At 46.3% G+C, this 27,238-nt stretch overlaps 2 protein-coding genes across 3 annotated transcripts; both read right to left on the reverse strand.

The window, feature by feature from the left end:
• Positions 1–8,165: 8,165 nt before the first annotated feature.
• Positions 8,166–13,326, reverse strand: LOC307222191 (natriuretic peptides B-like). The gene is made up of 3 exons (XM_079987367.1): positions 12,991–13,326; positions 8,977–9,268; positions 8,166–8,464 (listed from the first exon to the last, which is right to left on the reverse strand). The coding sequence occupies exons 1-3, from the start codon at positions 13,111–13,113 to the stop codon at positions 8,439–8,441; spliced, it is 441 nt and encodes a 146-aa protein (XP_079843493.1). The 5' UTR covers positions 13,114–13,326; the 3' UTR covers positions 8,166–8,438.
• A 4,964-nt stretch (positions 13,327–18,290) lies between these two features.
• Positions 18,291–23,605, reverse strand: LOC307222198 (C-type natriuretic peptide 1-like). 2 transcript variants are annotated; one of them, XM_079987378.1, is made up of 3 exons: positions 23,296–23,605; positions 21,191–21,509; positions 18,291–19,501 (listed from the first exon to the last, which is right to left on the reverse strand). In XM_079987378.1, exons 1-2 carry the CDS (start codon positions 23,386–23,388, stop codon positions 21,210–21,212), a joined length of 393 nt encoding a protein of 130 aa, XP_079843504.1. In that variant the 5' UTR covers positions 23,389–23,605; the 3' UTR covers positions 18,291–19,501; positions 21,191–21,209. The 2 variants fall into 2 exon arrangements, with proteins under 2 accessions (XP_079843504.1, XP_079843503.1); XM_079987377.1 differs by having other exon boundaries at positions 21,195–21,509; positions 23,296–23,601.
• Positions 23,606–27,238: the final 3,633 nt, after the last annotated feature.

The raw sequence follows: 27,238 nt of genomic DNA on the forward strand, positions 1-27,238 counted from the left end.
GAAATCGCCTTGTATAGCTAAAGCAAGAAGCTTGAGAGGACAGTTTTTTTTTTGCAGGGTGAGATGGAATCTGATGACACCCCGGCCCTGGATTTCCCCCCCAAGGTCCATTCCTATATATGGAGTAATGAAGGTATCAGCTCAGTCCTGGCTTTGCTTCCTTTTTAAGTGGCTTTGTTCCATTCGGGGCTTAATATTGGCATCAAGAAGAGTCAGGCATTTGCAGGAACTCAATCTTTGAGCGCGGCAGCACTTTGGAACTCCCCGCCACTTGAAGTCAGGCAGTGGCCTTTGCTGTACTTTTGGCTGTACCTGCTAAATGAAAACAACAACAACATTTCTTTCATTTTAGACAAGCCTCCCCAGGTATTTAGGAAGTTGATGTGAGTTTTTAATCTGTTCTTTAGTCTTTATCCTTTTTTGTCAACCACTTTGTGTTTAAAAAACCCCAACAACAATCAAGCAGTATATAAATTTTATGAAATAAGTCAATCAATAAAATTAAGCTTACCTGGGCATCGTGACCTTTGGCCCAGATGGGGCAGCTAGCCTGTGGGTCAGATATCTAAACTGAACCTTAGTTCCTTCTTTTTCACTTTTACTGATGTATCGTAACATAGCAAAAAAAGCAGGCCTCCCCAAAGTCTTTTCATTTCAGATTGCATTCACAGTCCTTAGTACAGATTCAGTCAAACGAGAGAAGTTCTTTTTTTATCATTGTTCTTATTCATTATATCCCACCGTTTTCTTCCCAAGAGCTCCAATCGGCATGCACACTTCTCCCCCTCCCCATTTTATCCTCAGAACAACAGCCCTGAAAGGTATGTTAACCTGGGAGGCGGTAGCTGGCCTGAATTCACCCCAGGGTTTGAACCTCACTCTCCCAGGTCCCGGCCCAGCCCTCTAACCACTGCTCTACACTGCGAAAGAACAGAGAGATGAACTATCGTTTTGCTATGGGGAGAAAATCCCAAGGGGAAGCAAGCCAGAGCAAGAAGCCAGAGCAAACGCAAGAAGGGTATAAGGCAGGGCTTATGTGGCCCTCCAGGTATCATGGATCTGGCCCTCAGAACTCCTCCCAGCCACCCTCACACTGACTCTGCTCTCCATCACCCTTGAGAGTCCCTCCCCCATCTGCTTGGACTGTGCCCTTGAATTCTTATAATGCCTCTTGTTAATAATAATATACCGTATTTTTCGCTCTATAAGACGCACCAGACCACAAGACGCACCTAGTTTTTGGAGGAGGAAAACAAGAAAAAAAATATTCTGAATCTCAGAAGCCAGAACAGGAAGAGGGATCGCTGTGCAGTGAAAGCAGCAATCCCTCTTGCTGTTCTGGCTTCTGGGATAGCTGCGCAGCCTGCATTCGCTCCATAAAACACACACACATTTCTCCTTACTTTTTAGGAGGGAAAAAGTGAGTCTTATAGAGCAAAAAATACGGTAATAATAATAATTTATTTATACCCTGCCCACCTGGCTGGGCTTCCCCGGCCACTCTGGGAGGCTTCCAAAAAAATATTAAAATACCGTAATACATCAAACATTAAAAGCTTCCCTAAACGGGGCTGCCTTCAGATGTCTTCTAAAAGTCGGGTAGTTGTTCTCTTTGACATCTGGTGGGAGGGATTGCCACAGGGCGGGTGCCACTACCGAGAAGGCCCTCTGCCTGGTTCCCTGTAACTTCACTTCTCGCAGTGAGGGAACCGCCAGAAGGCCCTCGGCGCTGGACTTCAGTGTCCGGGTAGAACAATGGGGGTGGGGACACTCCTTCAGGTATACTGGGCCGAGGCTGTTTAGGGCTTTAAACGTCAGCACCAACACTTTGAATGTTGGTGCTCAGAAATGTACTGGGAGCGAATGTAGGTCTTTCAGGGCCAGTGTTATGTGGTCTCTGCGGCAGCTCCCAGTCACCAGTCTGGCTGCCGCATTCTGGATTAGTTGTAGTTTCTGAGTCACCTTCAAAGGTAGCCCCACGTAGAGCGCATTGCAGTAGTCCAAGCGGGAGATAACTATAGCATGTGCCACCCTGGCAAGACAGTCCGTGGCAGGTAGGGTCTCAGTCTGCGTACCAGGTGAAGCTGGTAAACAGCTGCCCTGGACACAGAATTAACCTGTGCCTCCATGGACAGCTGTGAGTCCAAAATGACTCCCAGGCTGCGCACCTGGTCCTTCAGGGGCACAGCTACCCCATTCAGGACCAGGGAGTCATTCAGGACCAGGGAGTTGGCTTGGATGAATACAACTCTATATGCTTAACTTAGGATGGATGGATTTTTATTTTTATTCTTAATGTGGGCTGGCAATGTTTCTTCCCCCTCCCAATTTTTCTAAAATATATAGGGTTCACTCCAGCTCAGTCCTATTCAGAGTAGATCCACTGAAATGAATGGATCTAGGTTAAGCAAGGCCACCCACCCCATACGTTTCAAGTGCTATGACGCCGCTTTAAACAGCAGCTGCCCACAGAGAACTCTGGGAACTGTAGTTTACTAAGGGGGCTGAGAGTTGTGAGGCAACCTCTCTCAGAACTACTATTCCCAGAGTTCCCTGGCAGGGCAGAATGATCGCTAAAAGCCCACCCTGAGACTTGTACCTCTGCAAAGGGGGTTTCCTAACTCTCAGCGCTCTTAGCAAACTACAGTTCCCAAGATTCTTTAGATGGAAGCCATGGCTGTTTAAAGGGTCCTTGTGCTTTCAAAGTATGGTTGCTGCTGCCTGACCCCCTAGAAAAGAGCCACATTTTAAAAGGATATAGGATGTTTTAAACGGTTCTAATTTCGGTTCCTCTGTTTCATTTTTGTTGGGTTGGTGTTGGTTAAATGTTTAGCTGGAGTCGGCATTTACTTTAATCTGGGCATAACTGTAAACTGATTATGATTATTATTGTTGTTATTGGTTTTTTATTGATTTGTTGGTTTGTTTGTTGCATGTATAGGATATCTTGTTGTCAGGGGCTCAGGAGCAGAGGCACAGGGAAGAGAGGAGATGGAGAGCGAAGGGGAAGAATCCGAGGGGAGCGTAGGAGAAGAGGACAGTGGACCGAGGGATTCCATGAGCCTCTCCAGCGAATCGGAAGATTCACAGAAGGGGGCGCCAGGGGCCAGGGGTAGGGGGTTCCCAAGGGGAACGCCCCAGGAGCAAGGGGGCAGCAGGGACTCCCAGAGCAGTAGCTGGAAATCAGGACCAGCTTCCCCACCAGAGCAGAGTGGGGGGGAAGAGTCCCAAGGATCGGGGCCAGTGCATTCCCCACCAGGGAGAGAAGATAAGGCAGGGCTGACCACGCCTCCATCAGAAAGTCGGACAACGGAGGGGAGGTCAGATCCGGCCAGTGTCCCGGAAGAGGGAAGCAGTGACCGAAGTAGTGTAACGGTTAGGAGAAAGGTCACTGGGTTGGCGCGAGAGGCAAGTTCAAATGTACAGGAGCGCGGGACAGCAGAGAATGAGGATTGGGAACCGGGTCCTAAAGTCCGCCGGAGGGAGGGGGAGGAGCTAAGTGACTCAGCGTCGGAAGAGTCCAGAAAGGGCAATGCCCCAGCGGGCAGGAGGACCCAGAGGAGAAGAGAGCAGCGGAAAAGGTGGAGCAGGGCTAGGATCTTAAACTGGTGTCATAGGGGAGGAGACTCAGACGGGACTTCACCGATCTAGGGTTTAAGACGTAGGGCTGCACGCTGTGGCTTTGAAATGGACACTGAACTTCAATAAAGACTTTTGTACATTACTACAGCCTAGCGTTGGTCCTCTGTGAGCTGGGACCTAGAGGCAGCTCTGACACTTGTTTTTTAATGTTTGATGTTTTGTTCTGTTTTATATGTTGTAAGCCGCCCAGAGGGGCTGGGGAAACCCAGCCAGATGGCTGGGGTATAAAATAAAAATTATCATTATTATTAGATGGTGTGAATGTGACTGGGGTCAAATTCCGAGCAGGAGTAGCACTGAGTACAATTTTTCAAAAAGTTCCCCTATGGCAGTGAAAAGCACTGTTCCGATGCATCAATTTGCGCCCAGAGTGTCATTTTCTTTGAAAGTGGTTTGACCTTGGCGGAACGGTTTGCATTTTTGTGCGACAGCCTCCCTGCAAGCTTGCTTTGCTGGGAACCAGAAAATAATAAGCTTCCGATGTGATCCAGACCCTTGGCTTCTCTCCAAGGTGCTGAATCAGACCTCCCTCCAGCTCCCTTAAGCTAGGTGGGGATGATGAACCACAGAACCCTTTCCCGGGTCAACAGAACCTGCCTCTCTTATCCCAGCATGGATTTAATTTTTCTCTTCCGCTCCTTTTGGGGGGGAAACAAACAGGAGAATTGTTCCTGCTGCGGTTCTGAATCCTCAGATCCCTGCATGTCATCAACCTAGTCTACTCTTGCAGCCAGAAATCAAGGGCTTTAAAAATTGGTTGGGGTGGCAGCGTTTAGGGGAGCAAGGAAATCAGGGATCGGTGGGAGATCAGGTTAGGACAAAGCAGGAAGGTTTTCAGGGGGCCTTTCACTGTCAGCACTCCACCCAGCTCAGTGTTGTTGGCCCTGACTGGCAGTTTTAAGCAAGGCACTTGCTCTCCTCTCTATTTAAATCTCCCTTTGTGTAGAGATTTTCAAAAGGGATACAATGACAAATCTGAAGAATCATGAATTGTGCAGGCTGTTTATGTTAGCCAGATTTAATATGTTGATAGTGAGAGGAAGATACAGTATTTAGCTCTCCCAGAATCAGAGTGTCTCTGCAAATGTAGCAAACAGGAACCTGATAATTTGGAGCATATTTTCTTTTCTTGTGATTTTGGCATTATGCCCGAAGACAATTATTATTATTTTTTTGCAAAAAAATTATTAGTTTTTACAATATCAACGACAAACAAAAACATAAAACAAACAAAACATAAATCCTAACCTTATTGAAAATAACAGTTATTTACTTTGTAAAATGACTTCCTCGTTTCCCCTTAGTTGACTTTCACTGCATATCCTTATAACAGTTTTCCGAATCCCAATATTAATACCCTTTAAATTAAACGTTAACATCTTTAAATGCAACTCCATTCAAATCCCCCATCAAAATAATTTTATAATCCAAGTATTCCAGCAGACTTGCTTCCAGGTTCTTGAAAAATTCCGCTTTGCCATCATTAGGTGCATAGATTCCTAATAACAAAAATTTCTCGCCTTGTGCTGAAATTTCAACTGCGATATATCTTCCTTCCTCATCTTTGAAAACAAATTTTGGATTCCATTTATCTTTGATGTAGAAAACCACTCCTCTTTTTTTGACTTTGTCAGAAGAAATAAATTCTTGACCCAATCTTTTATTTATTAGAATTTTTTTGTGTAATCTTGTAATGTGGGTTTCCTGTAAACAAATTATGTGCAAATTTTGTTTCTCCAAAATATGATAAAATTTTCTCCTTTTTGTGGCAAATTCATGCCATGAACATTCCATGAATAAATTCTCAATGCCATATTGTCTATTTACGAGGAGACAATTATTAGAGGCTTTACAACTCAATAGGCTCATTTCTATGCTACCAACGGTTCAGGATCTGCTCTCGGACAGGAATGATCAAATTACTTTTAATAGTGGCTGAATTTTTGAGCGCTGTCCATGTAGAAGGACTGGACCATTATAAAGAGATTTAGTGGTTCTTAATTGATTGGTGATGTGGTAGTGTTGTCTTGTCTTATTTATGCAAATTGATTTTCTCTGGGACAAACCTTGTTATGCTGAGCTCCTATTTTGCACAATTTGTATACAGTGTCTGTTTGATAATGTGTGGCTTGCTATGCCTAATAAAGGATATTTGATTTTTAAAAAGGCAAGGATTTTGTATGATTCACAGCCACTGCTGGTTCTGTGATGGCTTTTGGTGGCTGGTGGCTACTAGCTGTGCCTGCCTGCTTGGGCTAGATAAGGCAAGGGAAAGCTGGAGACAGCAAAACACAGGCAGTGGGGAAGCTTCGTGAGCATTTAAAAACAGAAAGTTGAGAGAGGAGGTGGACTCTGGTGAACTTTGGTCGCTGCCAGTGTCCTCAAACTGTATGTAAAATAGATCCGGGTATCCTGTCTGAGAAGGCAATAATTTAGATCAGGGTTCGGGGGTTTGGGCTGGGTGTTCATCAGTATGCGGATGATACCCAGCTCTACCTCTCTTTCAAATCAGAACCAGTGAAGGCGGTGATGGTCCTGTGTGAGTGCCTGGAGGCGGTTGGAGGATAGATGGCGGCTAACAGATTGAGATTGAATCCTGACAAGACAGAAGTACTGTTTCTGGGGGACAGGAGGCGGGCAGGTGTGGAGGACTCCCTGGTCCTGAATGGGGTAACTGTGCCCCTGAAGGACCAGGTGCGCAGCCTGGGAGTCATTTTGGACTCACAGCTGTCCATGGAGGCACAGGTTAAATCCGTGTCCAGGGCAGCTGTGTACCAGCTCCATCTGGTACGCAGGCTGAGACCCTATCTGCCTGTGGACTGCCTTGCCAGAGTGGTGCATGCTCTGGTTATCTCCCGCTTGGACTACTGCAATGCACTCTACGTGGGGCTACCTTTGAAGGTGACCCGGAAACTACAACTAATCCAGAATGCAGCAGCCAGACTGGTGACAGGGAGCGGCCGCCGAGACCATATAACACCGGTCTTGAAAGACCTACATTGGCTCCCAGTACGTTTCCGAGCACAATTCAAAGTGTTGGTGCTGACCTTTAAAGCCCTAAACGGCCTCGGTCCAGTATACCTGAAGGAGCGTCTCCACCCCCATCGTTCTACCCGGACACTGAGGTCCAGTACCGAGGGCCTTCTGGCGGTTCCCTCACTGCGAGAAGCCAAGTTACAGGGAACCAGGCAGAGGGCTTTCTCGGTAGTGGCGCCCACCCTGTGGAATGCCTTCCCACCAGATGTCAAAGAGAACAACAACTACCAGACTTTTAGAAGACATCTGAAGGCAGCCCTGTTTAGGGATGCTTTTAATGTTTGATGTATCATAGTATTTTAATATTCTTTTGGATGCCGCCCAGAGTGGCTGGGGAGGCCCAGCCAGATGGGCGGGGTATAAATAATAAATTATTATTATTATTATTATTATTATTATTATTATTATTATTATTACCTTTGGTCTTCTGGGTGATGTGGTACTACAATTCCCAACCAACCCTGGCAAACATCACCAATGAATGATGTGAGTTGTAGCTCTGCAGTATCCGCAGGGCCAAAGGTTCCCCACGTCTCACTTAGAACATCAGGGGAAATTTTTACTGATTTCACCTCACCCTATTATCCCAGACACTGGGATTTTCTGTTGTTATTCCTCCAATGGAACACCCTCCCCTCTTCCAGACACGAAGCACTGTTGATCTGCAACATCTGATATCTTGCAAAGGCTTGTCTTTTTGCCCAGGCTTTCCCTGACCCCTAAGATTGGACCATGTTATCACTGAATTCTTATATATAAATAATATATTGAATGCTTTTGGTGACATCAATCTAATTATACCGTTATATAGTTTTTCCTGTAAACCACAGGAAAGCGAAGATCTCCCTTTCTATGGCAGAACTGCTATCTCATAATCACCAACCCCAATAAGTGGACTTCTATTTAGACGTATAGGCTGCCTGTATTAATGAATGCATATAAGTGTGTTAGGGCCGAGGGAATGGTTTTATTGTTTAATGTCAGCTGATGATGCTTTGCCAATTAAAAAAAGTAAATTTCTGAAAAGGAGAAAGGATCGGACACCCACCCTCCTTTTTGTTCTGAACAGAGGAGAGGGGGAATGAGCTTCTCTCTGTGAACAAATGTAGCAGTGACTGACGAAGGGACCTTTTCCTCACTAGTAGAAAGGATCCCCCCGTCATTTTGTGGTCATTTTATTTTATAGGCCACACCACTGCCTTGGCCGCCATTTTGTGACTGGCATTTGTGACATGTCCTCAAAATTCTGAATGTGCTCCTTAGCCCAAAAGAAGTATGGTGATCCTTACTTTAACACAAGTTTTTCCTCATACTTTATTTATTTTTTATTCTTTTGGTCGGGAAATGTTTTGCAAGTCTCAGAGGCATGTGTATTTCAAAGCTTGTGGTCACATGCATATGGGTTCAGGGTGTGCAAATTATGTAGGCTCATGAATGCAAATTGTGAAATTTCTCCGCTATCGCTACACCACAGTGAAAACACTCCATTTCTATAAAACGTTTATTCAGATTTTGCAGCACCAAAGCCCCCGTTCCAGTAAGCCGAAAGACGGTCTCAGTGGCACACCACTAAGCTTCAAATGTAGCAGGAGCCCATACAATATGAATATACAGGGTTTTATATTGTATAGGAAGGGGTATGATTCTTGAGAGGGACTGTGTGCAGAGAGCTCTCAAACAGATTTAACAGTCTATATAAACTTTATGGCCTTTGTTTTCCAAACTTTTGGGGCAGCCGACAAAGAGGTCCTCATCTGATTTCAACTTCTGGGTTTCCTCCAAGAACCTAAAAACAAAAAGCGAAAGATCTTTTGAGTTAAGGGTTCTCCTTCTGCTTAAAAGGAGCAGTATTACTCATGAGGAGTAGCTGCTTTCCAAGCTCATTCCTCTCTATCGAGGTTCGTTCTGACAAAGGAGCGTGATATAAGGACAGCTATGCTGGATCATATGAAATGCTCAGGGATGGGGAACCTTGTGGCCCTCCAGGATTCTTGGTCTGGCCCTTGGGAGGTTACACAGGCCACACCCCCTATTCACAGGCCACACCCCCTAACCAACCCTGCCTTGCACCCTCCTTGAGTAGTTTTGCCTGCCTGGAAAGGCATCCTTAAACTCTGAAAATTGCCTATTGCTTGCCTGGACAGAGCACAGAGTAGATTGTTTCAGTTTGACCCAGAAGGTTGCCTGCACTGTTTTCAGCAGCTAATTTTAATATTTCTCGCAAGCGAGTTTTGTGAAATAAATGAATCCCGCATGCCCACCCAATCCAGCAACGAGATTCCTTAGAAAGAGACCTACGGGCTCTGTAGACATTGCACCCAAGGCCTGTCTGGGTCCCGATCCGCTCAAGCCTGGTGCCGAAGCATCCTGAGAAATATCTCCTCCGCTTTGGGGAAGCCAGGAATTTCATCCAGTGGTCCTCCATTTCTGCAGGGTGAAGAGAAGTCTGAAGTCTGAGCTGGCTGGAAGAGAGGGTTTCTGCGTCAACAAGGTCCATAACGTCAGAGCCGTCATCTGCCTCATCAGACCTTGAGATGGGAGCCTCCAATTCCCCTTCCGGAAATTTTTCCTTCAGGCGCTCCAGGAGGTCCTAAAATCAGAGGGGATGGAAACAGAATATCTGTTTAGAATATTGATTGCGAAAAATTGGAAAAGTGGTATTATACCGACAAAAATAGAGTGGCTTGCCAAATTATTGGAGTACTACAATATATCCAAAACAATGGGAGAAATTGGAAGGATCCCAAAAGAGAAAATAGACAGGGACTGGAAGGTGTTTAAAGGATACTTGCAAAACCATATTGAAAAATCAGAACTCCTGTTAGAATAAACACGTTCCATTTCAAATACTGAAATACTTAATAAGATGGATAACAATGTGTAATAGAAAAAGAAGCATGAAATTAGGTTAAAGGTGTGTGAAAGAAAGTAACAGAAGTGGAAAGAAATTGCAATTGAGTAGATTGGAAGTCTAACACAAAGGTGGGGTGAGGGGTGGTGGATGGCGATGGGAAAAGGAATTATCTGTGGGATTGCGTGTAGGTATGTTTGAAGATTTTTAAGGATTGTATGAAATGTATGTTTGTATGCTTGTATATTTGCAATATGTGTGTATTAATTATTTTAACAATAAAAACTTTTTAAAAAAAGAATATCAAGAAACAAACTCAGTTCAGAATGTGAGGACCTAGAAAGCTTCCTACTTCTGAGTCAGACAATTGACTCCAGCTAGCTGGGTATTACCAGCACTGACTGGCAGCAGCACGGTTTCAGGCAGGGGACACCCCCAGTCCTCCCTGGAGATCCCATTGGGGTTTGAACCTGGGACCTTCTGCATGCCAAGCAGTTGCTCTGCTACTGAGATAAATGGTCCTTCCTGCGATCATCATAGCAATCAATATTATATCAAAGCAGTTGCTGCTTTCTTTCTTACACACTCACACAGAAAATTTACAATCTGGTCCAGTTTTAGCACATGGCTTTGACTTTTCTTTGAATTGCCACCTTTTAAAATTTGACTGTGAGGTCTTTTTTTTAAAGATCTTAATTATTTTTAATGGATTTTCAGGGCACGGTGTTAAATATTAGTGTGCTAAATGCCGTCTTTTTACACCTGCATTTTCCTCTCTCCAAAACCTCAACTGAACAGTGTCTTCTGCTGGGGAAACTGGTGGGAAGAAAGAGATTTTGAACCAGAAGGATCTAGATTTTGAATTTGCGGAAGAATAGTCCCAGCGCCTGCCAACCTAGCAGTTCGAAAGCACCTCCGGGTGCAAGTAGATAAATAGGGACCGCTTACCAGCGGGAAGGTAAACGGCGTTTCCGTGTGCGACTCTGGCTCGCCAGAGCAGCGATGTCACGCTGGCCACGTGACCCGGAAGTGTCTGCGGACAGCGCTGGCCCCTGGCCTCTTAAGTGAGATGGGCGCACAACCCCAGAGTCTGTCAAGACTGGCCCGTACGGGCAGGGGTACCTTTACCTTTACCTTTATGTGGAGCTGGGAATCTTGGCTTGAGAGTCCACCTCAGCCTTCAAACAGAAGTTTCCTCTTGACTCCTTTAGGATATACAGTGGTAGCTTGGTTCTCAAATGCCTTGGTGCTCAAACGCCGAAAACCTGGAAATAAGTGTTCTGGTTTTTGAACATTTTTCAGAAGCCGAATGTCCAATGCGACTGTCAGCTATTGTTTCCTGCACCAATCAGAAGCTGTGCCTTGGTTTTCGATCATTTTGGAAATCAAACGGACTTCCAGAGTGGATTAAGTTTGGTGCTTTTATTTTTGCTATTTATTTTGTGTTTTTCTTTTTGAGGCTTTTTCAGTTAATTTGTTTCTCTGACTGTGTGGAACCCAGTTCAGCTACTGATTGATTGTGTGACTGCAAAAATGGATAAAAGCCCCCCATCCAAACAATGACCATCATCAGTGCATGTAAGAAAAATATATATATATTTTTAATAATCTAAAATACTGTCTTATTTATTTTATAGTACAGTACTTTGATTATTGCTTTCATTTTATGGATCAATGGTCTTGTTAGATAGTAAAATTCATGTTAAATTGCTGTTTTAGTGGTTGCTTTTAAAAGTCTGGAACGGATTAATCTGTTTTGCATTACTTTCTATGGGAAAGCGTGCCTTGGTTTTGGAACGCTTTGGTTTTGGAACGGACTTCCGGAACAGATTAAGTTTGAGAACCAAGGTACCACTGTAAAAAAAAAATCAAAATAAAAATTGGGGATGCCAGTTCCCTTCTCTCTTCTCTCCAAAATTTACCACCCCCACTATATGTAATCCTTTTGATTCCTGCAGTGCACGCTGGTCGAGCTGCGAAGACCTTTTTCTGCTCACGAGCAGCTAACAAGTTCAAATTATCATTCTCTTTGGTTGCATCCAATGCTAGTCTGACTCAGAACAGACCCATTGAAGGTAATGGAGAAGACTGACATAGGTCCATTAATTCCAGTGGCGTTCCTCTGAGTAGGAATCTTAGAATTGTGCTGTTGCAAGGGACCATAAGGGTCATTTAGCTCAAACTCCTACAATGCAAGAATCGCAGCTAAAGGGACTGAGTTGGATAGAATCCATTAATCATCATTCTTTGCTAGCACTATCCCCCCCCATGTAAAACATTTCATTTCATTTATTTATTACATTTATAATCCATCTTTATTCTTCAATGATCTCAAGGTGGTATACATGGTTCTCCTCCTTGCCCCCATTTTACCCTCACAACAACCCTGTGAGGTAGGTCAGACTAAAAAATGATGAATGGCCCAAGGTCACCCAGCAAGATTCATGGAGCCATGGCGATTCGAACTTGGCTCTTACATTATTTTCACCATGATGAGCATTTTGGAGCTCGTTTGAGAAGCTTGTTGCAAAATTCAGAAGAGTAAAAAAAAAACTTGTGGGAGGGGCTGGAGGGTTAATGGTTTGTCTTGTTTTCATTATGCATTCTGCGTTTTTAATCTTGCATTTGACTGCTGCTCTGAGATCTACAAATATAACCGAATAACGATTAAATTTTGAAGGATAGTTGGATTTCAATTTGCCTTTGGGTGAGTTCTAAGTTTGATCAATTGGATAAATTTCTGCAAGTGTGAATTAAGTACTTCCTAATCAAACTGAACCAACATGATTTTTACCAAACTGCGGGAGGCAGTGGAAGACAGGAGTGCCTGGCGTGCTCTGGTCCATGGGGTCATGAAGAGTTGGACATGACTAAATGACTAAACAACAACAACAACAACCACCAAACTGCACCGAGTTAGAAACAACAGAGGAATATAAATGGGTAAAATTGATGGTAATTGCAGCCAGACAGGTTATAGCAAGTAATTGGAAAAATGCAGAAGAGCTAGGGGTGAACCAATGGAGGGAAAAATGGAAAAATATTATAATCTTAGAATATCTAACTGTGAAGATACATAAAATGAAAGGGTTTAAGGTCAGTGAGAAGGAGGAGGATTGGTTTGAGAAGATATTGAATTATTTGGGTAGGTCTGAACAATTTGGGGCAATTAAAATGTTAAAAGTTAAATAAACCTTGTGGAGGGAGGAGTGTTAAGGTATGTAGAATTGTACATATGGTTTATTTGAATATGTTATTATTGATTATGTATACCCAATGTATCAGCCGCCTGGGGGTTTTCACTGTTTGTTTTCACTGTGTTTTGGTTGTTGGTAAAAAAAATTAAAAATTAAAAAAACAACAACCAAACTGACTTTCCAACACACACACACACACACACACACACACACACACACACACACACACACACACCACCTCTGACCTGCCCCCTCCTTCCTCACCTGAAAGGACCGCAGTTCTTCGCTGGAAGGACTCCAGGCCACAGGATGACTCGAACCCAGGCCTGCTTGGGCGAACACCAAGAGCACAGAGGACCAGCGACACCAGGCCACAGCATCCATCATCCCTGCTTCTCTTCGGGCCTCTGAGGTCTCGTAGCTTTGGCTGGGGATGCAAAACACTTCTTCGCAGACCCAGGGAGTCTTCTTTATAAGCCCCTTTCGGAGGATGGCTCCTTGCTGCTTCCAGCCGGCCTGGACCCCAGCGAGCTGAGCCACTTGGCTCTGATAAGGGAACTGGTTCCAGCCAGCGGTGCTGAGTCTTTCGGAAATGACACATTCTGCCCCCACCCTGCTTTTAACAGAGCAATTATAGACGCTTTCTTGAGCCGCCAAACCGTTCACGGCCGCGGACCAGCAGAAATGTCTTTTCTTCTTTCTTAGAGGCAAATGCAGGGCCACGACTTATGTTACGGGTGCGTCCCCAAATTAGGCAACTCCGCGACGATAGGGAAACGGGGGTTAATAGCTGACTGTACTTTGCCCAGAAATCATCCGATTTTACAACTTGGATATCTTAAAGGAACTGGGGCAGGGGATTAACGTAACAGCTCTATAACTGCTACCAGAATTATTATTTGTCCAAATTGGAGGGTGCAATGAGATAACACCCTCCATGAGATGACTAAAGTCTAGGACATGGTATGCATGGCTAAGCTTATATATAAATATAGTTTGAAGCTCAATATCAAAAAAACGAAGATCATGGCCCCTGGTCCCATCACCTCCTGGCAAATAGAAGGGGAAGAAATGGAGGCAGTGAGAGGTTTTACTTTCTTGGGCTCCATGATTACTGCAGATGGTGACAGCAGTCATGAAATTAAAAGACACCTGCTTCTTGGGAGAAAAGCAATGAGAAACCTAGACAGCATCTTAAAGAACAGAGACATCACCTTGCCAACAAAGGTCCGTATAGTTAAAGCCATGGTTTTTCCAGTAGTGATGTATGGAAGCGAGAGCTGGACCATAAAGAAGGCTGATTGCCAAAGAATTGATGCTTTTGAATTATGGTGCTGGAGGAGACTCCTGAGAGTCCCATAGACTGCAAGAAGATCAAACCTCTCCATTCCGAAGTAAATCAGCCCTGAGTGCTCACTGGAAGGACAGATCGTGAAGCTGAAGCTCCAAGACTTTGGCCACCTCATGAGAAGCGAAGACTCCCTGGAAAAGACCCTGATGTTGGGAAAGATGGAGGGCACAAGGAGAAGGGGACGACAGAGGACGAGATGGTTGGACAGTGTTCTCGAAGCTTCCAACATGAGTTTGACCAAACTGCGGGAGGCAGTGGAAGACAGGAGTGCTTGGTGTGCTCTGGTCCAGGGGGTCACAAAGAGGCGGACACGACTAAACGACTAAACAACAACATGGTGAGAACCAGGGAAGGCACACAACAAGATAATGCCTTTATTGAGAAATGGAGGAATAAGTTGGAGGGTAATGTAAATCAGTACGTTTCCGAGCACAATTCAAAGTGTTGGTCCTCACCTTTAAAGCCCTAAATTGCCTCGGTCCTGTATACCTGAAGGAGCGTCTCCACCCCCATCATTCAGCCTGGACACTGAGATCCAGCATCAAGGGCCTTCTGGCGGTTCCCTCATTGCGAGAAGTGAGGTTACAGGGAACCAGACAGAGGGCCTTCTCGGTAGTGGCACCCGCCCTGTGGCAATCCCTCCCATCAGATGTCAAGGAAATAAACAACTGGGGGGGGGGGGGCTTGGAGAGAGAGATCTTGTATCGTTGCAATAAATAAAATTATTTATTAAGAGGGCTGGGAATATCACCTGACCTTGGAGAGAACTTCCCCAGCAGTGTCGGATTTACGTATAAGCTAAACAAGTTATAGCTTAGGGCCCCACTCTCTTGCCCCCCCCCAAAAAAAAAATTAAAGGAAGAAAAAACTGGATGTACGCTTCCAAAATATAAGATAAAAAACAAATAAAATAAAACCTACATGCAGCAACAGTGTTTTGTGTTGTGTAGGCTCCTGTGATGTAAATAATGGGCCCCTCCTGCTAGCCTGCTCCCTAAAATATCACTGGTTTGCTCATTTCTATATATAGGGTGCCTACATTCTGGTTCCATGGCGACATGTACAAATGGCTTTAGATACCCATTAGGTCCGTAAATTACCATATAGCATATATTCAACACAAAAAAACAGTGACAATTTGTTGTTGACAAAGGACAGCTGGACATATCAAGGGCCCCATTACCTTCAGTAGCTTAGCGCCTCACCAAACCTAAATCTGGCCCTGGCTGCCAACCAGTGTTGGCAGTGCTGAACTAGATGGACCCGATGCACATCACCTCAATTGTAGACATGAGATAAATACATAAATAGAGTGGTTTAGCTATTTTAGAATGCTTTGATTAAGGCCTGGGTATCTGCTGGGATCAGAACCCTCTCCTGCAACGTTATCTCTGTGCACTTTTAATTTTGCATATTTTGCAAAAGCCTGGCCCATGCTGTGAAATCGCCTTTTGCAAATCTACTTGGCACCGGTTGGGAAACAAGGTTTTACAGCTCAGCTCATAATAATAATAATAATAATAATAATAATAATAATAATAATTTATTATTTATACCCCGCCCATCTGGCTGGGCCTCCCCAGCCACTCTGGGCGGCTTCCATAAAAACCAAAAATACAGTAAAATATCACACGTTAAAAACTTCCCTAAACAGGGCTGCCTTAAGATGTCTTCTGAATGTCAGGTAGTTGTTTTTCGCTTTGACATCTGCTGGAAGGGCGTTCCACAGGGCGGGCGCCACTACCGAGACCAGCGCACCTCTGCTTTCCTCCACCTGCTCCCATCTGGGGGGAAACAGCCCCCCACCCCTCTTGATGATGGAAGACCCTTCATCTCCCACGCTGGGCTCACTTCAAAGGGCGGCTGTTATCATTTATATGCTAATCGGAACAAGCACTTTTGCCCAGGACGGGAATGGGCAGGCGCGTTTAATTAGCTGCGGCCTTTTATGCGAGAGAAAATACATTACTTTGCGTGTGCATGAAAGGATTGCTTTGTGATGTAAGCTGTCCACCCCCCCCCCCATTTAGAATCCCCTCCCATAATTTTTATTAAATTTTACTGTTTTACATTTTAGAATATGACCGGTATATCGTTTTCCAACTCTACAATTCTATGATCTATGATGTGGGCAAGGTCAAGGAACCTGCAGCTCTCCACAAGATGTTGGGTTCCTTTCCCAGCCGATGGTCAGGGATGATGGGACTTGGAATGCAGCAAGATCCGAAGGACTACAAGTTCTCCAACCCTTAGAAGAATATAAACAACCATTTCTAAAAACCTTATGGCATGTTGCTAGTCCTCAGCCTCTACTTGCCACCTGTAAAATGGGCATAATTTAGGGTTGCCATATTTCAAGAAGTAAAAACCAGGACACCCCAAAAGTTGTTGAGCTTTCTTCTTTTACAAAAACGCCAAAAAACCATTTTTCGATTGACTTGCCTAAGATCCAGGACAAAGCGCCACATTTCAGAACCCCCCCCCCCTGTCATTTCTGCCTTTGAAATCCCGGTAATGTCTGGGGAAATCCAGACATATGGCAGCCCTAGCATAATTGCATCTGTCTGTTCATTCTTTCTACCGCTTCTTTTGTATCCTTCCCTTTCTCTCGCTGAGGTTTCTAGAACCCTTAGGCAAACTGCTAGACCTCAGCCTCTACTTGCCACCTGTAAAATGGGCATAATTTTCTCTGTCTGTTCACTCTTTCTCCTGATTTGCATCCGGCCCTTTCTCTTGCAAATAGTCCACGGCCGGCTTGAGAGAACTTTGGGATTCTTGTGAGCTTGGAGACAAATCCTGGCTGCCCATGAAAAAATATTTCATTTTATGCTTGCGCTGACACAGAGACCCAATGCTCCAGGACTCGCCCCTGGCCATATTCCCTTCCTCGTCATTTCTTTGGCAGCAGGAACACTCTGCTCTTTTCCCTTGCCTGCCCAAATCATTAAGCATTCTGCATTAATGCGAGTGTCAAAATCTTCTTGTGCCTCTGTGTGTTGTTGAAAGCCCATACCGGCAGTTTTCATTTTAGCTGAGCTGAGGGCCTCTACACGACAGTTCCTTCACTGTGCAAACACCCCCGTGCGTTGATTTGAGCACCAGGAGACAACATCCACACCTACGCAGGAGATCTGCCCCTGTCATATTTCTTTTTGCAAAACCAAAGGCCCCCTTGCAAACATTGACATTCTCCTGCCTTCTCATAACTCTGGACCCTGTGTGGTTAAGGTCAAGTTTAATTGCCCAGCGATTGGATTCACCAGTTTACCTGCTTGTGGGGCTTCCCATTGAAGTATCCGGTGAGAGGAGGAGGATGGCCTGATCCAGATTTAGGGCTCTCCTTCTGGGTTGTATCCAGCCAAGTTTGTTTGTATGATTGGTTGATATTCCACCTTTTTCTCCAAAGACAATCTCAGACAATCTTAACCACTCCAACACCCTGGCTTTCTCAAGATGAGGAGGACTAGCGCAGGATCCAACCCTCCCCCTAATTTCCCCCCAAACAGGGACACTCTGCAGTCTATTTTCAGGGTCTTTTCCAAGTCTGAGAGCCATATTCTAAACGAGAGTTGGAAGAAATAAATTGCGTTCTTTTTTACACACACACACACACACACACACACACACACACAGCATATTGGAAATGAATCGGACCAATTATGAAAACCACTTTATTTTGACAACTGTCCGCATGCAGAATTTTGCACATGAACAAGACACGGAACGAAAGCTAGATAGGATTTATTGTAGACACACACCTTTGCCACGAATGAGAGAGCACTGACTGGAGGTGTGGGTGTGAGGACCGCGATCTGATTTCTCTGGTTCCCTCAGTGCCCGAAGGCTCTGGATGGGTGAAGTAATGTTTAATGGGAGAAAGCTGAGCGTCAGATATTCTGCGAGTTTTTTCTGGGTTGACTCACTCACACCTGCCCACCTCTGAGAAGAACTGCCTATGCTGGGCCGGCCCAAAGTACCAACTAGCCAGGCCTCCTGTTTTCCACCTGTGGGAATGCTAAACTCCTTTTTTTAGGGAACGCCACACTCAAAGAAAGATGATGGTCAACCCACTTAGGTGGCTTTCAAAGAGGATTAGGCAAACTGGAAGATGGAGCAAGCTTGTTTTCTGCTGCTCTGGACGGTAGGACTCGAACCCAGGGATCCAAGTTACAAGAAAGAAGAATCTGGCCAAACATTAGTAATACGGTAATTTTCTGGCAGTAAGAGCTGCTTGGACAGCAGAGCGAACTCCCCCAGGAGGTGATAGACTCTCCTTCCTTGGAGACTTTTAAGCAGAGGCTGAATGGCCATCTGTCAGGGATTCTTGGGCCGTGATTCCTGCAGTGCAGGAGGTTAGACTAGATGTCCTTTAGGCCCCCCTCCAACTCTAAGATTCTATGAAATTCATGGAGGAGAAGGGTAAAGGTAAAGGTAAAGGGACCTGTGACCATAGCTGTCAACTTTTCCCTTTTCTTGCGAGGGATCCTATTCGGAATAAGGGAATTTCCCTTTTAAAAAAGGGAAACGTTGACAGCTATGCCCCTGACCATTAGGACCAGTCACGGATGACTCTGGGGTTGCGGCGCTCATCTCGCTTTATTGGCCGAGGGAGCCGGCGTACAGCTTCCGGGTCATGTGGCCAGCATGACTAAGCCGCTTCTGGCAAACCAGAGCAGCGCACGGAAATGCCGTTTACCTTCCTGCTGGAGTGGTACCTATTTATCTACTTGCACTTTGTGCTTTTGAACTGCTAGGTTGGCAGGAGCAGGGACCGAGCAATGGGAGCTCACTCCGTAATGGGGATTCGAACCGCCGACCTTCCAGTCGGGAAGCCTTAGGCTCTGTGGTTTAACCCACAGTGCCACCCGCGTCCCAGGGGAAGGGTATCAATGGCTAATAGCCATGATGGTTAGGTGTTCTACCTCCCCTGTCAGAATCACAAGTGGGAATTCCAAACTGTGTCCATGTCCTGCTCCCGTAAGCATCTGATTGGCCACTGAGAAAACAGGATCCTGGACCAGATTGGCCTGCTAGCAGGATGCTTCTCATATAGCCTCCCTTCAGCTGTTGTTTCCCCTCTAGGGTTTGGTATTCAGGGTATACTGCTCCTGTCCTTGGAGTCTCTGTTTTGCTATCGTAGTTAACGGGCGCTGCCCCCATCTTCCCTGAATCTGGCTAACTCTTAAAGAAGAAAGTTAACCGCTTCTGGTCACGAAGGCAGCAGTTTAAACATGACTTGTATGCGGGGGAAGAAAGCAGCTTCGAGTGCGTGGGGGAATGAGTCCGGACAGATCGAATCGCACTAGGGAGGTAGGCAGAGGCAGGAGGTGTGAAGGTTTTTGCTTGAAGGTGGGGATGTCTTGGCGATGAATGAGGGTGTTGGTTGTCTCTCTGGGAGGCGATGGGTCCTGCCGGCGATGGGTCCTGCCGGGGGAGAAGAAAGGGAAACGAAAATACATCATGTTCTGAAACAGCCTCTCTCTGGAACAGCCCTACGAGAGAGGAAGCTCAACACGTCTGTCATGCTTAGCTGCCTTCCTTGGCAAGGTTAATTGGCTGAAAACCTTTTCCTGCAAGTGGAAGAGTAGGCGCCCTGATTTAATTGGATTGGTCGATTCCCTCCCCCAAGGAATATTATTTTTAATGTAAGAAATGCAGATCGCAAGTGCTGCCTAAAGAGCTGGGTGTGTATTAGGGCAGAGGTTGCCCACGAGGTCCCTGCGGGGAAGCGTCAAAGCTCAGTGGCAGAACACCTGCTTTGCATGCAGAAGGTCTCAGGTTCGATCCTCAACGGCGTCTCCAGGTAACGCTGGAGACATCCCTTGCCTGAAACCCGGGAGTGCCGCTGCCAGTCAGGGTTGGCAGTACTGAGCTAGATGGACCAAAGCTCAGTAGAAGGCAGGTTCCTACGTTTCCATTTACCGTATTTTTTGCTCTATAAGACTCACTTTTTCTCTCCTAAAAATTAAGGGGAAATGTGTGTGCATCTTATGGAGCGAATGCAGGCTGCGCAGCTATCCCAGAAGCCAGAACAGCAAGAGGGATTGCTGCTTTCACTGCGCAGCGATCCCTCTTGCTGTTCTGGCTTCTGAGATTCAGAATATTTTTTTTCTTGTTTTTCTCCTCCAAAAACTAGGTGCGTCTTGTGGTCTGGTGTGCCTTATAGAGCGAAAAATATGGTAAATCACACAGAACCATGAGGACTAGCACCTTTTATAGCATCCTCTGTTCTTTTAGGAGACTTCCTTGGTGCTCACAGAATCCCCCTCCCTGAGTCCCGGGTTGGGGGAGGGACATTATGTTGTAGCCCAAAGAGCTGGTTGCATTCTGGTGCCCAGAACCATTTCTCGGTATTGGAACCAGCCTACAAGTAAGGTTGGCAGACCCTGTGTCAGGGAAAATGTCTAAGGCTCTGATGGTCTACCATCCCTGAGAGATGGCTGCCCAACCTCTATGAACCCCATGAAACTCCTGCCTGAAATTTATTTATATATATATATATATTTCATAAAACCTATACACCACTTGTTTGTAAAACAAAAACCTCAAAGAGGTTTACAAAAGAAGGTAATAAGATTATCAGTAAGAAAGATCAACCACTTTCGAAAAGCTAAAAAAGAAGAAGATTAGAAACAGATCGAAACTCACACCGACTTTTTAAACATCCAGCCGGGCTTATCGGTTTTTGGCAGACACCAAAAAGAGTTCAGTGAAGGCAGCTGTCTGAAGTCAATAGGCAGGGAGTTCCAAAGGTGCTGCCGCCACACTGAAGGACGGACTTCTTACAAATGCAGAACAGGGATTCTGTGGCACCTTTGGTAGTGCCAGTTCCGCCGATCAAAGCAATCGAGTGGGCATATTTGGGGTGTGTGTGTGTGTGAGGTGTTCTCACAGGTAAACTGGTCAAGCTGTTAAGGGCTTTATATACTAATAGTAACACCTTGAACTTGGCCCGGTAGCAGATCCCTGAGCACAGCTATTGTATGCAATTGTGCTGCAGAATTCTGCACGGACTGCGGCTTCCGGTTCACGTGCAAAGGAAACCCCACGTGGAGCGCATTACAACCATCTAGTTTTGATGCAACCAGGCCAGAATCTTCCAGTTGTGGACACTTACCTGCCGGGCTGCCTTTCAGCACCCCAGCCCACTCAGAGCCCCGATCCGGTCCAGCTTGACCCCGAAGCATCCTCTTGAAAGGCCCTTTTTGCTCCTTCCCCGATACCTCCGGGAGGAGCCCAGGAGATCATTGAAGAGCCTCTGGAAATTGCTTTCTGAGAGGGGCACCCCTTCCTGGGGTCTCCTGGCCCATGGCAGCAAAGCATCCTGTTGTTCCAAGGCTCCTCCGGTTAGGAGGGTCTCATCTTGGTCCTGCTCTGTTTCCTCGGACCCTGCTGGCTGTTCGAGGTCCTCGTCTAACCACTTAGACAGGGTCTGAAAAATACAGAAGGGTGTGGGGAGAAGGAAGAGAAACAAAATAGGTAAAGGTAAAGGGACCCCTGACCATTAGGTCCAGTCGTGACCGACTCTGGGGTTGCGGCGCTCATCTTGCTTTATTGGCCAAGGGAGCCGGCGTACAGCTTCCAGGTCATGTGGCCAGCATGTCTAAGCCTCTTCTGGCGAACCAGAGAAGAGCACAAACGCCGTTTACCTTCCCACCGGAGCGGTACCTATTTATCTACTTGCACTTCAACGTGCCTTTGAACTGCTAGGTTGGCAGGAGCTGGGACCGAGCAACAGGAGCTCACCCCGTCGTGGGGTGAAACAAAATAAGAACCAGCAAACAGAATAAACAAAATAAGCACCAGCAAAGCCAAGACCACCCCCTCCTCTCACCCTCTCTGCTTTCCCCCTTCCCTGCAAGCTGACGCCTATAAAATTTGACTTGCTTCTAACTATTGGGGTGGCTTCACCCCTTTTTGCATCACCTCCAACTTCGGTCCAGGTGAGTCTTTATAGCCTCTTCCCTTCATTCCACTGGAAAACCCCACTTGGCTTTTTTCTGGGGGCTGTTCCTTCCTCTTACCTAAAGATGGGACAGATCTGTCACTTTCGATTTCTCATTCCTCCCATCTAAAGTTCGGCTCTCAACATTAGTTTGCAATGAATAAAACAACAACCAAAACTAAAAACGAATTACACTTGAAAACTTAGCACTAATAATCTGTATTTATTTGCTGCATTTTTATCCCACCATTCTTCAGAGGAGCCTGGGGTGGCATATGTCCGTCCCATTAGCTGTCAACTTTTCCCTTTTCTTGCGAGGAATCCTATTCGGAATAAGGGAATTTCCCTTAAAACAAGGGAAACGTTGACAGCTATGGTGGGTCCCCTCCTCCCCATTTTATCCTCACAGCAACCCTGTGAGGTAGGGCAGGCTGAGATACAGCAACCGGCCCTAGGTCACACCCAGTGAGCTTCGTGGCTGAGTGGGGGAATTCGAACCCCAGTCTCACACTCTAACCACTGCTCCCAAACCAGCCCCTAACCATAATCTCCTCTGCAATGAAATATTTGCCATAAAATAAAACCTTTGCAATTTTGCCCAATGTGCACATTTTTTTTTGCAATATCTCTTTTTGTAGTGCATTTCTCTATTCTCCCTCTCTCTCTCTAAAAAGAAATCTATGCATTTCTATGTGCTTGCTTTAAAGGTAAAGGTAAAGGTACCCCTGCCCGTACGGGCTAGTCTTGACAGACTCTGGGGTTGTGCGCCCATCTCACTTAAGAGGCCAGGGGCCAGCGCTGTCCGGAGACACTTCCGGGTCACGTGGCCAGCGTGACATCGCTGCATCTGGCGAGCCAGAGCCGCACACGGAAACGCCGTTTACCTTCCCGCTGGTAAGCGGTCCCTATTTATCTACTTGCACCCGGAGGTGCTTTCGAACTGCTAGGTTGGCAGGCGCTGGGACCGAGCAGCGGGAGCGCACCCCGCCGCAGGGATTCGAACCGCCGACCTTTCGATCGGCAAGTCCTAGGCGCTGAGGCTTTAACCCACAGCGCCACCTGCGTCCCTGTGCTTGCTTTACCCTAGCACAAACATTTATTGATGCCCATTACCCAGCTGGAGAACTTGCATTGCAAAATTCAGAGCAGTCAGTGCAAGTTTCAAAGGCTGCTTTTTGGTTCACGAATTGCTTTGGAAAGTGTAGCTCGGGTTTGGATTGCTTTGAAATGCAACCAGATCCTTCTGACCCCATCCATTACCCCCTCCACTTACCTGGACATTGGTCACTGGCTTGGCTCTTCCTTGTTGATGAGCAAAAAGCAGCAGCAGCAAAACCCAGAGGGAGTACATAACTTTGGGGTTCATCCTCTGTGTGGCTGCCTTGCCTCCACTCCTAGCTGGATCCCCTGAGCCTTTCCCCTGCGGCAAGGTGAGCCAACTGGTTCTCTGCCTAGCTTTTATATCTCCCTTGACCCCTCCCCAGGTCCACCGCTGTGCTCCTGGAAGATGCCCAAGGATTGGCTTGAGTGCATCTCATCCCTTGTCAGGGAGGAGGGGAGTTTGCAAAGCATCTTTGCTAATGCACTCTCTTTCTCTCCCTCCCTCTCTTTCTCTCTCTCCCAGGTATCAGCCGGTAACAAAAAGAGGAATTTTGCTTGCGATCTTGAGCTGGAAATCATCTCTGCTTTTTCGCCTCCGGACACCTCCACCTGTCAGTTTTGTTCAATTCTCTGCCGGCTGGCAGCAGCAAAATTACTACTGCTGTTAGGATACTCCAGTAGAACATGTAATATATATAAAGCCTGCGGAGAATTAACCCCAAAGGAAAACAGGAAGTTGACTTATGCTGACTTATACACTGGTCCATCTTAGCTCAGTATTGTCTACACAAACCGGCAGCAGCCATCCTTCAGGGTTTCAGGCAGAGGACATTCCCCTACCCTCAAACATTTCTCTGATCAGGAAGCTTCTCTTGCACATGATCTCACCGCACACATGAACCTCATATACACATCTACTTCGGTTACCGTGAGCAATTATATCCTCTCCTCCTAGCCTACCTCACAGGGTTGTTGTAAAGAAAAAAATGTGTAAGGGAAAGGATTGTGTGCAACACCTTCCACAGATAAATGGAGTGAAATAATTTTTTAGCTGTAAACTGCTTGGAGTCCCTGTTAGGGGACTCTAGGTGGGATATACAGTGGTACCTTGGGTTAAGTACTTAATTCGTTCTGGAGGTCCGTTCTTAACCTGAAACTGTTCTTAACTTGAAGCACCACTTTAGCTTATGGGGCCTCCCGCTGCCGCCGTGCTGCCAGAGCACGATTTCTGTTCTCATCCTGAAGCAAAGTTCTTAACCTGAAAAACTATTCCTGGGTTAGCGGAGTCTGTAACCTGAAGCGTATGTAACCTGAAGCTTTTGTAACCTGAGGTACCACTGTAATAACAACAACAACAATAATAATGGAACTGTGAGAAGGATCAGGAATCTACCAGAAAGTAAGTCCTATTGAAATTTCTGAGTAAAAATGCTTAGGATTGCAGTCCAGTCTTTACGCAGTCACCTGGGAGTAAGCTCCATTGAAGACCGTGAGGCTTACTTCTGAGTAGGCAGTGTAAGGCTCCATTTACAATAATAAAGGAACAAACATCCCCCACATTCCCTGAGAAATAGCTGGCTGCTAAATAATAATAATAATAATAATAATAATAATAATAATAATAATTTATTATTTATACCCCGCCCATCTGGCTGGGCTGCCCCAGCCACTCTGGGCAGCTTCCATAGAAACCAAAAATACAGTAAAATATCACACGTTAAAAACTTCCCTGAACAGGGCTGCCTTAAGATGTCTTCTGAATGTCAGGTAGTTGTTTATCGCTTTGACATCTGCTGGAAGGGCGTTCCACAGGGCGGGTGCCACTACCGAGAAGGCCCTCTGCCTGGTTTCCTGTAGCTTTGCTTCTCGCAATGAGGGAACCGCCATTGCAAGGAAAGAATCCGAAGTCGCTTGCTGACCTTTTCCTTTGGAATTACAGGAAGGGCTTCGTACGCCAGCTTCAAAGTTTCTTTCATTCGGTGAGGGGATTTTATTATTCTGGGATCAAATCAGAAACTGGGACGGCTTCTGTAATTTCGGGACTGTCCCTGGAAGATCGGGACACTTGGAGGAGATGCATTCCCCTGTACCTGGAGATGCCATTGGGCACTGAATTTGGGACCTTCTGCACGCCAAGCAGGTATACTTCCACTGAGCAGCAGGTGCTCTGCCTGTCCTTGTGTAGAATGCTGAGCTGGAAGGGCCTGACTCTGTGTCAGGCTTCCCAGGTTCCGAAGGGAGATCTGAAACACCGTTTGATAAGGGAAGCTCAGAGCCAGTTATTATAACTTCTAAAGAAAGGAGGGAAGGAAGTCAACAGGGTTCTCAGCTGAACGATTCCTGTCTGTTCACAAAGAGAAATAACGACCACTGCTTTATTTATTGTTCCTATCAGCCAGTTTGGGTTCTTTACAGAGTAACGTCATCTTCAAACGGGAGGTCTCTGCCCCCAAGAAGCTTACAGTTCAATATCCAGTAAAAGGAACCCTGCAAGCTCTCCCCAGGCAGGGCTGGGCAAGGCCCTTGCCAGAAGCTGCTGAGAGCAGCTGCCAATCAGTGTAGGCAATACTGAGCTGGAGAGAACGACCTTCTTACTTGGTACAAGGAAACTGCGTCTTAAGGGACGGACCTTCGTTCAGCGGCAGAGCATCTGGTAGGCATGCAGAAGGTCCTGGGTTCTGACATGATCTCCAGGTAGAGCTCCAGGTAGAGGCCCCAGGGGTGATGGGAGCTGTCGTTCAGCAACACCCAAAGACAAGAGGTTCTCCATGCCTGCTTCCAGCCATCCTCAGACAAGCCAGTCTTCTCTCAGTCTAACCTCAACCTCCAACCATTGCTGGCATTATAAATCCCTAAGGGGCTTGGGCGCCAAATATCTCCACACTCTTCTCCCCCATTAACAACCATCTTGAGCCTTATGATCAGTGGTGAGAAGGTCACTGAGTGAGATCTGTTTGGCGCTGGCCCACGACGGGGCCTTCTTGGTGGTGGCTCCCTCTTTGTAGATTGCACTCCCTGGCAGAAGTGCACCTGCCCTCCCTCATTGCTGACTCCCTGGAGGAATTTAAAGACATTCCTATCCAGGTCAGCATTTGAAGGCCGGAAGATCCTGTCCCTGGCAACCTTGAAATTATTAGCTGTGACCATATGTCGCTATTTCACATGTCTTATTATTATTTTTTACCGTTTGTATTTTCCAGCCATGTCTTTGCAGCTGAAGGACTAGCAGCTTGCCTTTGTGTGTTTAAAGGAAAGCCGAGGTCCTTGGGGCTTTCTGCCATCCCGTATCAAAGTCTGCCCCCCCCCCAAACTCCTGCAGAAGAACGGTGACATTATTCCACACGGCCCCGATCATCATTCGGTGCACTCCAGGACACCGGTGGGCCTAGCAGGAAACGGACAGCGCGCTGCTTAATTGAGCCTCAAATTAGCATCAGAAGCCTTAGATTAATTTTTCACAACTGCTTACTGCGGGGGGGAGCAAATCCCTGATTTAGAGCTCCAACATTGCCTTCCAGCCTGCCAGCAGCCAGCTTGTATGCAAATCCTGAAACCTGGAAAATCCCTGTTCTTCTTCATGCAGAGCCTAGTCGAACTGTAGAACTAGCCACAAAGGCTATGCTTTGCCTCCACAGTTGTTTCTGAATACCAGTTGCTGGAAGCAGCGAGAAGGGAGAGAGCAGTTGTCCTCAATTCTGCTCACTGGTTTCCCCCAGGCTATTCTTATGTTCCTGTGTTCTGCGCACATACATGCACGGATGCCGGTGGCGCTGTGGTCGAAACCACTGAGCCTCTTGGGCTTGCCGAGCGGAAGGTCGGCAGTTCGAATCCCCGCAACAGGGTGAGCTCCTGCTGCTCTGTCCCAGCTCCTGCCAACCCAGCAGTTTGAAAACACACCAGTGCAAGTAGATAAATAGGTACCGCTGTGGCAGGAAGGTAAATGGTGTTTCCATGCGCTCTGGTTTCCGTCATAGTGTCCTGTTGCACCAGAAGTGGTTTAATCCTGCTGGCCACATGACCCGTAAAGCTGTCTGTGGACAAACGCCGGCTCCCTCGGCCTGAAAGCGAGATGGGAGCCGCAATGCCATAGCCACCTTTGACTGGACTTAGCTGTC

This window comes from Podarcis cretensis, assembly GCF_951804945.1.
Source record: "Podarcis cretensis genome assembly, chromosome: 8".
In the NCBI taxonomy this organism is placed as follows: domain Eukaryota; kingdom Metazoa; phylum Chordata; class Lepidosauria; order Squamata; family Lacertidae; genus Podarcis; species Podarcis cretensis.

What these genes read in the sequence shown, in the direction of transcription:
- LOC307222191 (XM_079987367.1), bottom strand. Translation starts at nt 13,113, where the DNA reads ATGATGGATGCTGTGGCCTGGTGTCGCTGGTCCTCTGTGCTCTTGGTG. An exon ending in AAGAACTGCGGTCCTTTCAG is followed by an intron (nt 9,269 to 12,990) that starts GTGAGGAAGGAG and finishes CTCTGATTTTAG; the next exon opens with GACCTCCTGGAGCGCCTGAA. An exon ending in GTGCAATGTCTACAGAGCCC is followed by an intron (nt 8,465 to 8,976) that starts GTAGGTCTCTTT and finishes TTTTGTTTTTAG; the next exon opens with GTTCTTGGAGGAAACCCAGA.
- LOC307222198 (XM_079987378.1), bottom strand. Translation starts at nt 23,388, where the DNA reads ATGAACCCCAAAGTTATGTACTCCCTCTGGGTTTTGCTGCTGCTGCTT. An exon ending in AGCCAGTGACCAATGTCCAG is followed by an intron (nt 21,510 to 23,295) that starts GTAAGTGGAGGG and finishes TGTATTTTTCAG; the next exon opens with ACCCTGTCTAAGTGGTTAGA.